The sequence below is a fragment of the Triticum aestivum genome, chromosome 7A (assembly GCF_018294505.1).
Source record: "Triticum aestivum cultivar Chinese Spring chromosome 7A, IWGSC CS RefSeq v2.1, whole genome shotgun sequence".
In the NCBI taxonomy this organism is placed as follows: Eukaryota; Viridiplantae; Streptophyta; class Magnoliopsida; order Poales; family Poaceae; genus Triticum; species Triticum aestivum.
The window spans coordinates 82481861-82491816 of NC_057812.1; the positions used below are offsets into that span (position 1 = coordinate 82481861).

The window sequence follows — 9956 nt, forward strand, 5'->3', positions numbered from 1 at the left end:
ATGCCTAAATAAGGTACAGATAAACTGATTTGAAATTATATTATAAAGTGAGAGTATGCTTTGCGAATGTTAGTTCTTTTGTTATGTGAATTGATCAAAATTTGAGCCACGTTTTGGTTTTTGCCCGGGCCCCGAATTTCTGGCGAAGGGCCTGATCATTTACAGTAGCTCTCAAGATTAAATCATAAACAAATAACTGCTCCGTGGATCTGGGCACGAAAACGCTCCCTCACGTTGTCTCCTCCGAGGGACCCGAGGCCCCCCTCTAGCGCCGCCAGGTCCTTCCACCTGCTCCCACCTGCCGCCGCTGCCGCTGGCCTGCCGCAGTGGCGGCAGGCCCCATTCCTCTAAGGGGAGGTGGGACCTCCGGCCAGAGCGAAGGGCGAGGCGGGGCGTGGATCTCGGGGCGGCGGCCTCGGTCTTCGTGGCGATGACGGCTGCTGCCGCCGTTTGGGCGGCCTGGTGGTGCTGCCGCGCCGACTGCTCGTGGTGGAGGTAGCTCGGCCCCCTTGCTGCGCGGTGTTATCTTCTTCGGTGTGGCAACTCCAGCGCCGTCACGGCCTTCTCGCGTCGCCGGTGTTTCTTCTCCTGGGGGTCTAGGCGGGGTGGGGGACCCCCTGGTCCTGCCTGTGCGAGCTCGTCCCCGCGTGGGATCTCGTCGGTGGAGTGCCGGCTCGCCGAATCTGGCCGGTTCTGGTTGTCTGTGTCCGTGCGGCTTCTGCCGCGGTTGGGAGCTCCTTTCGCCGGTGTGGGGGTTCTCGTGTAGCGATGGTGGGTGCTAGATGTTGGATCTGGCACGTCTGTTTTGGCAGATGGATGGCGAGGGCGGAGGTGGCTCTAGCGCGGTGGTGGCGTGTTCGCTGCATCAGAGGTGTGCGGGCCAATGGAGTGTTGTGTGGGAGTGTTGGTCGTGCTGCTCCAGGCGAAAGCCTTACCGATGCTCCCCAGCCGACGGCGGCGGCACCCGTGGGCGTTGCTATCTTCCTTGGAGGCGCCGTCGAGGAGTCTTGCACTCCCACTACTCTCGGGTTAAGATCTGCGGGCGAAAGTTATGATCCTGTGATGGATCGGGCGGTGGCGTCGTCTTTAACGTCGTTTTCCTTCTTTGGGGCACCGTCTTTGAAGATCTTGGCCCCTTTTGTGCTCCCTGTAGGTTGGACGTGCGCGGCATTAGGGTTGGCCGGCGGGCAACCGGTGATGCGAGTGGTTGGTGTTGCGACTTGTGTGGCGACGATGATGTTGGCGTGCGAAGCTGGGTTGCGGCTTGTCCTTCTGATGTCGACGGTCCGGTGTGCCAATGGGTGTGCCTATGCTGGCTTCTGGCTGTGACAAAGAAGTCGGAGCTGCGTGCGATGTCTCTGCGGCAATGATGACTCCATGAGGACGGTTTTCAGCGGGCGGTACTCTTCGGATGATGTGCTGGACTAGATCGGTGCGAGGCTTGCAACTTTCTCCTGTGTAGCTCTTCAACAATCGGAGCTGCCTTGTCCTCGACGCTTAGGTCGACTATTTGGCATTTGTTTGGGGCCAGGTCGCCTGTGTGTGCCCCTTGTGCGGTTGTGTGTCGGTTTTCGCCTGGTTTTCCTCTAATTAACCGGGCAAATATCTTCTTATTAATCAATGAAAATGGCAAATCTTTGCCTCATTTCAAAAAAAGAAAGATGTAAATCATCTTTTCACAAGTCCACTTAAAACTCAAAAGTCTGGGTGTCCAAAAGCAAGAAAACACCGCCAAGCATTTCTACAAATGAGAGCACCACTGCCTATCATTGTGCTCCAATGTGTGCAAGCTTCATACTTACTGATGTGCACCTGTAATAAGTGCAGTACTAAACCCCTGCATAATCTTAACACATCTACATTAATATTTGCCTACATACTACTGTAATCGTTGAGCTACTCCATGCAATCCCTGTACACGTACTGATTAATGAAGCACGCATCAGGGATGACTGCATAAATGTCATGGCACATGTATGGATTGAAATGGATAGTTCAGAGTTGATCCAATTGTTAAGAAACGTGACTCCATAGCATGTGTTGAGTACTTGTACACTAGCTGTAAGCTTAGCTTGGCCAGATTTAACAGTAGTATTACAAGAATATAAAGTACTCCAGTGATCACTACTTCCGGTATGGCATGGCTAGCTCGTTTTCTTGGCAGAGTTTTTCATAGGCATCGCCCAGGGTTTAAGGTTTTGGGAACACGCATCGACACGCCATGGTGGTACTCGGGGCGGTAGCAACAAAAGCTTGCAGCCAGAAAGATCATTGCAGAAGCGTGCTGTGCTGTTGGAGCCATTCCTGAATGGCAGAACGGAGACTGATATTGGGGATGACCTTCCGGTGTTGAAGTGGTTTGTTGGTCATCGGCGATCTGTTATTATTTTGAAGCCATTTCCGGATTAAATCACCTTCATAGGTGAATCCATCTTCTGCGAAGTGAGGATCCTTCATGATTTCCTGAAATGTTGACAACAGATGATTAGTCACAAGATAAGAGAGCTACTAATATCACACGAGTGCCTAGAAATAGACGAAACAAAAGACACATTCGAGTCATTCAGTGTTGTCATCTATTTATGTGCTCCTGAATAGGGAAAAAACATAGAGTTCCTTTCTACTCACATGAGATATAGCACAAGTGAAGTGTGACGGTATGATGCTTTCATCTCTCACCGAACTCGAAAATGAAGGTGAAGGTAACATTGCACCATCCCTCATGTTCTCAACCGCTGTCCAGAGCTGGCCTGAAAGAACAGGACGAGACCTGCTGCTTTGCTCAGTGCAAATGAGAGCAAGGTCTGCTAACTGTTGGATGTGCCCAACAGGCCAGTCACCGGCCGAGGAATCAACTATAGAGTTTAGGTCACCTTGCTGCATCGCATCCTCCACAATCTTCTTTATACCGACAGGTGGCTTTCCAGTTAACAGACGCAAGACTACCATTCCAAAAGAATAAACATCAGAGTGAGGTGTCATCTTCTGAGTGGCAAGACATTCTGGGTCCTTGTATGTAGGGTCATCCACGGGATGCTTGGTGCTTTTGCTGTTGGACTGGATTGGCAGATGAGAAATGCCAAAATCACTAAGCTTACTGACAAAGTTAGCATCAAGGAAAATGTTGGCAGGCTCAAGATCACCATGAACAATTGGGTCAGGTTTGTTCTCATGCAGAAAGATCAAAGCTGAACATATCTCTGCAATAATACGGATGCGAATCTGCCAGGTCAGAGTTTGCCTCTTATCCTCACATGAAAGAAAATCTTCAAGGCTACCATTTGGCAAGGACTCGTAGACAAGCATCGATGACTCTTTGCATGCTCCTAGAAGAGTTGCAAGGTTGGGGTGTCTCACTCTGCTATGGATAGCAACCTGCAAAATAAATACAAAATCAATTATTTACAACTAGTCGTTCTGGAAACACTAATTTATTCAAGTTCCAGCTTTCACTGAAAAGAAGCAAGACATCACCAACTTTTTCTAGCATGACATAGGCAAAATAAACTTCAGAGCGAGTTCAGTAGAACTACCTCTTGTTTAAACTGTGAGCGTCCTTGACCATCGTGTCTCAGCACCTTTATTGCAACTTTCATGTTCCGGAGGACACCTCGGTACACAGAGGCAACCCCACATTCTCTGAACTTCATTGAAGTACTGAAATTTTCTGTTGCACGTTCTAGTTCAGCTAATGAAAACACGCAGGGCATCGCCGTACTTCTCCGGCGTAACTTTTCTACCTCTTTGAGTGCAGTATCTCGTTCCTTTAGCAAGACGTCATGCTTGGACTGAAGCTGATTATACCGCTCTTTGGATTCAGTGAGCTGATGTTGCAGATTCAAACTATGCTCATTTACCTTCTGAAGTTCCTCACTATGGAACTTTTTCGATTCCAAAAGCTGATTTTGAGCATGTTCATTATCCTTATTAGCTTTCTGTAGCTGATTAGCAACCTCATCCTGTCGAGCTTTGACTTGTTGCAACTCTTGTTGTATTTTGGACAGATGCTCCTCAGTTTCTTTCTGTCGTTGCACCTGGTTTGCCTCGGATGTCCTAGCCTGCAGAATTCACACACTTGCATTCATATTTATCTGTGATAGATTGCTTGATTAATGTGGTTTCATTTGGCATAAATAGCATCGAGTCCAGATAAGTTGTAGTAGTAAGAATGGTTTAATCTAGAGAGTGCACGCATAACCCATAGGGCTAATTTGCAAGTGCGGCCCTCCAGTTTAGATAAGATAGCTTTTTTGAAAAATAAATGCTTATCATTTATAATTTTTTAGGATATCATGATATGAACTTACTGTTTGTTCAGATTCAATCCGCCTCAAGCGCTCATCAGAAGCTTCTTTCTTGAATACTGCAACTTCTTCCATGTACTTTTTAAGTTCATTAGACAAACAAATGTCTGAATGCCAATCTCTCTGTTAGGATCAGTGAGAGCAAATAATTAGTGACTTAGGGTAATAAAACTCAACCAGATTGTTTGGAAGGGTAAAGTTTAACTACTAATTAGCAGGTTTTCATTGAGTTGTGCTTCATGTACACCATAAGTGGTACTCCCTCCGTCCGGAAATACTTGTCATCAAAATGAATAAAAAATGATGTATCTAGATGTATTTTAGTTCTAGATACATCCTTTTTTGTCCATTTTTATGACAAGTATTTTCGGACGGAGGGAGTACTTCTAAAGTTTAACTACTAATTAGAAGGTTTTCAGTACAGTTTCTTTGTTTCCTGTTGCACAAGGATTACCACAGATACGGTGAACCATGCATGCAAGAAATGTGTGTGGAAAAATTAAACAGAAACAACTAATGATGGAAGAGACTAACCAAAATGTCTTCTAAATCCTCAGGCCCAACGTCACCACCTTTAGACCTCTCAATGCATGTCTTACATCTAGGCCAACAAAAACAAACGTCAGTCCATGTTATAATGTGAAGAAGGCAAACAGAGGACTGGAAAGCTACCTCTTAAAGCCATCAATTACAATAGTACTATTTGGATCACACTTCAAACCCTCTATGTATGTTGCCATAGCACTTTCATAATTCTGCATCAGTGCTTGAACCTTCGCTTTACACACGTAACCCATCAGATAAGTAGGATCCAGCTCAATACATTTTTTTGCATCTTCCAGACCTTCGGGAAGAGCTCCCAGAAAGATGTAACACTGAGCTCTGTTTCTGAAAACCTGGATGTCCAATCATAAAAGTAGCACTATCATCATAGTAAGTATTATAGTAATCGGGGTGCCAAGATAAAACGGTGCCCCCCGGAGCATGCCATACAGCTAACAGTGTACTAAAACGAATAAGTCAGATCATGGATAATATATGCTATGTGACAGAAAATTTAGTAATCAGAGATACAGCTAACTTGAATGGAGAAACAAATTTAACCAATGTATTATACAAAGTATGACAGCGGACAGAAGTGTTGTGACAGAATAATAACAGATAAAACAGCTCATAGAAGTTGCCTTCAGACTTTATATAAGATATAATCGCTCTAAAGCAAAATTCTTACTGCGGGTTCATTCGGATTCTTTTCCAGAGCTTCGGTATAGTGAGCTGCTGCTTCCTGATATCTTCTGTTGTAGAAGAGTTCATTGCCTGCAACATGCATACTGGTGTCACTTGAGTCGTGTACATTCAGATTCCAGAAGCTGCAATTCTACATCACAACAGCATGCACCACTAAATGGAAGTGAATGTATCATGCTTGAAGAAAGGAAATACGTTGCTAGCAGCCTGTGTCCCGCGGTATTATCGATCCACGGCATGGTTTTTGAAACAAAGCATGGCAAGTATTGCAGCCCATCCATTGCATGATTTGCAAAGTTATAAGCCATATTCCTCCTATGGTATTTCCTATACAGGCACAAGAAGTACTGCATACAACATAAAGTGCTCACATAATATATCTTTAACCTACTGCCACTTCCTCACACATAAGGCGTTTTTTTCAATTCGATTCCAAATGTAGGCCTTTGTACACTCCCAACGCAAATTTTCTCATGTCGTCCCAGTTCAGCCCCTAATTAGTTTCCTCGACAATTGACCCATAATAACTCTAGTATTTACTGACTTGTTGCAGTTGGGAGGAAACAGAAAAAGTGTTTGAAATTGGTGAATGGATATACTGGTATTTTACCAACAGCAACCTTAAAATCTTGCGCCCAACTCTAAAAGGGGCCTACATATTCGATGGAACGAAGTACTTATCTCTTTTTGCAGGTTATTAAAACCCTGAAATTCACAAGAAGGTCAACACTCAGTACAATCCACAGAGAAATTCCCTAACACTTCGTTTGGATCCATAGAACTGAATTCGATTGAGTCAATTGCACTCAGATCCGAGTAATCTAGCAGGATTTGTGCGCGATCCTATATGATTTCATTCTCAACTTTTTTCAAACACACACACACACACACAGACTGATACAGAGAGAGAGAGAGAGAGAGAGAGAGAGAGAGAGAGAGAGGAGTGGTCCATGAGGGGGCCGAACGAACCTTGCTCCCAGGAACGGCGGTAGTCGGCCTCCTCGGCGTCGAGCCGCTCCTGCTCCTCCCTCTTCCTCCTGGCGCTCTCCGTCTCGCGCCGCTTGCCCTTGGCGCGCGCCCGCGCGGCCACCTTGTTCTCTCGGCGGAGCTCCCTGCCACTGTCCGCCCCCTCGCCGGCGCCGCCGCAATCCCTCAGGGGTCGGGGCGAGTGCACGCTTAACATGCCGCCGCGGCGAGGATGGACTGGACTAGAGGATCGGCGTCGGGGAAGTGCCTCGATGCTGCCGGCGGCCGGCCTACTCGCCTCCTCGACTGGGCGGACGGCGGTGCTACTAGAGTACAAGTGGAATGGCGCACCAGCTTTTGAATTTCAGATTGCCCCTCGTGACTCTGCTGCCACAGGAGGAGAGGAGTACTAGTACTCCGGAGGCCGGAAGCTCTAGCCCTCGGTCGGAAGCCAAAGTCCAAAGACGAAGACGTGTGCATGCAAAGCGTAGTTAGAGCATCTTGCCTTCCCGAGGCAGAGGCACCCTTCCAAGAGCAAGGACCAGCCAGTGATTCGCTGAGGCTGGTCATAGTGGGAGTAACATAGGTAGTAACATAGATACCACATAAGCAAAAATGATGATGTGGCAAGTAGTTAATGAGGAGAGAGGCAAATAGAGTAACATAATATGTTACCATCACATAGCGGTTTCCAATGCATAATGAGTCTACAAAGTAATAAATGAAGGCAACTATGTTACCACACCTATGACACTACCCACTATGAAGATAGTAACATAGACTAGTAACATATGTATGTTACTAGTCTAAGTTACTCCCCACTATGACCAGCCTGATGGAGAGTGGAGTCACCAGCTAACTGGGAAGAGCAGCAGCGGCAGCGCTAGCGGTAAATTTAAATTTGGCTCGCCAACTGCCATCCGCTAGCTACCCAGCACATTTAATTTGGCTTGATGCACCTCCCGGTTCCTATTCGCTCTACCTCCACCTCAAATCGACCCTGCTCCGGCGAGGCGCTGGCGCGTGCGCACGGTGGACAGAGCCCCACACCATTTTTTTTTTGCATCGACATGATACGTACCTCGCGTGTGTCACCTTTACGCAGGATTTTCTCAAATCACGTAGCTGCGTGATTTTTTTCCTCTTGTCGCGCCCCATCCTTGATTACACGCATCCCATGTATGTATGCATGCACGTGTGTGCTTATCCATCCACCATATAGGATTTGTAGATGCATCATGAAACCAATTCTCATACTCCACCTCGCAACAAATTGCCAACAATTGTTTAACCAACCTTCGTATAGTTTAACCAAACTTATACACTATTAAAAAAACATGAACATCTACAATACTTCCTCCATTTTTGTATATAAGGCCACAAACCCATATTACAGGTACCAATGCAAAAGTTAATGTCTTCTAAATCAAATGTTGCAAGTCAGCTTGTCTCCTTGTTTGCCGTGTAAATTAATATGTATTCTTCTCTTTCATGCACACCAAGCCAATGCTCCCACTCCCGCATGTATGTAAGGGATAATTAATTTCCTCCTTTGCTGGTACTACGAGTCAAACACCATTAATATTGCATCGATTACTGTTAGTGGCCTTGTATTCTGCAAATTGTAATTTTAATAGTGGCCTTGTATATAAAAATGGAGGGAGTAGTAAAGATATGCACTACTCCTTGAATTGGTCGTACAAGCCAATGAATAACAATGAGGTCATTTGACGGATGTCGGGAGACAACATGCTCTCGAACGGAGTTTTCTAGCCTTCTCGTACACTCTACGTTGAACATGGTATTTTTTAGGAATTCTTGAAATGACCCTAACTTGGTAGGCATACATGCCGGATTTGAAGAAAAAATATTTAAAATTACAATTTAAATAAGTACTTAAAACTAATTTTTAAGTATTTAACATAACTAATAAATACAAAGCTATAAATTTGAAAACATTAAATGTTTTATAAAAGCATTTAATAAACATTTGAAGGAAAAGACAATTTAAAATAGTTAATATGATGTTATTTTGGTATTTCAAACAATATTTTAAATTTGTGAACATGTTTCAAAAAGAACAACAAATTTCAAAAAGGAGAAAACTGAACTAACACAAAAAAGAAAATAAATGCAAAAATAGAAAAGAAAAACTTAGGCCTTTGGCCCAACTAGGGGACGACATCAGTCCGTTGGGCCTTGGGCGCCTGTTGGACCTGCCGAACTTCTACTTTTCATTGCAAGCAATACTTGCGATAAATTGATTGATCCAATTCAAACAAAGACCACTAACTTTTTTTTAAAGGTCCAGCAATTGCTGGCATTTTAATTGATCATAGCAGAAAGCAGTGGGAAAACAACAATGGTGGTGTAGATCCTAAGATCAAAATGGTGGGTTTGCCACACACGACAAACCCTAGATCAAAAAGGTGTATGTTTCATGGTGGTTCCCCGAAGGGGCTCTCGATGCAAGTTGCTCCTGTTATCCTCCATAGCTCGATGTTGTCCTGTTTTGCTTGACGATGCTTCTCACGCACGGCAGGTGCTGTCGGAAGGTGCAGTGGTTCCGCTCTTGCCAGATTTCCCAGCATGCCAACAGGAGGATTGTTCGTGCCCCCTTTCGCCAATGGGGGGCCGGTTCCTCCAGGGTGCTCTGGATGATCGTGGTGGTGTTCCTCCTTTGGGGAGAGCGCGGAGCAGCCGCGCCATTGCCCGAGCTCGGCCGAAACCCTCCTGGACTTCGGGACAGGTGGCGCAAGGGTTCCAAGCTCTTGACGCAAAGCTGACAGAAATAGGCGTTTGACCATCCGCGTAGCTGTAGTCTGTCGTTGCACCATAGCCGATCTTGGAGCAGCAACCAGGCAAAGATCTTGATCTTTTCAGGCACCCAAGCTTTCCAGACGTCCCAACCGCCAAACCCCCAGCCGCCTGAGCCCCTCCCCTCCCCTCCCAGATCCGGACACTCCCTCGGAACCCTAGCCAGCCGCACGCGACCCCATGGCGACGCCGAGCTCGCCGCCCTCGGCTGTTGCGCTCGCGCGGTCCTCCTCGCGCAAGCGCTCGGCCTCCGACCACTAACTTCTGGTAGTACAATGTCTATGCAGAAAGGAACTTCCTAAAAGTGTGGTGTCAAAAACGCTCTTATATTATGGGACGGAGGGAGTATAACATTACATAGGCTGCAAAACCAGTTTATGCGTGCAACGATCACAAGACAAAGCAGCACAACGGTTTATTAAAGTGCAGTTGCTGATGACAATCACAGCGAGGTGAGCAACATAAATCTGGGAACATCGGCGGGACAAAATACGCCTCCTGATGAGGCTTAGCATAACAGCAGAGTTCTGAGAACCATATAATATTGTAGGAGCAATATTCTCCAACGAGATCACAAAAGTCGCTGATGTGCACTACTGACAGATAAAGCAGCATATAATT

General features: G+C 46.0%; 1 protein-coding gene across 1 annotated transcript; it reads right to left on the reverse strand.

Moving 5' to 3' along the window:
* Nucleotides 1–1979: 1979 nt before the first annotated feature.
* On the reverse strand, nt 1980–6948 carry LOC123150130 (U-box domain-containing protein 70). Its single transcript, XM_044569932.1, has 8 exons — nt 6522–6948; nt 5536–5621; nt 4977–5200; nt 4839–4905; nt 4308–4427; nt 3534–4058; nt 2629–3375; nt 1980–2463 (listed from the first exon to the last, which is right to left on the reverse strand). The coding sequence occupies exons 1-8, from the start codon at nt 6733–6735 to the stop codon at nt 2269–2271; spliced, it is 2178 nt and encodes a 725-aa protein (XP_044425867.1). The 5' UTR covers nt 6736–6948; the 3' UTR covers nt 1980–2268.
* Between the last annotated feature and the right edge of the window lie 3008 nt (nt 6949–9956).

Excerpts from the sequence above, each read along its gene's own strand:
- LOC123150130 (XM_044569932.1), bottom strand. The coding sequence starts at position 6,735 with ATGTTAAGCGTGCACTCGCCCCGACCCCTGAGGGATTGCGGCGGCGCC. Across the intron at positions 4,428-4,838 it reads AGGATTTAGAAGACATTTTG|AGAGATTGGCATTCAGACAT; the intron begins GTTAGTCTCTTC and ends TGATCCTAACAG. Across the intron at positions 4,059-4,307 it reads GGATTGAATCTGAACAAACA|GCTAGGACATCCGAGGCAAA; the intron begins GTAAGTTCATAT and ends TGAATTCTGCAG.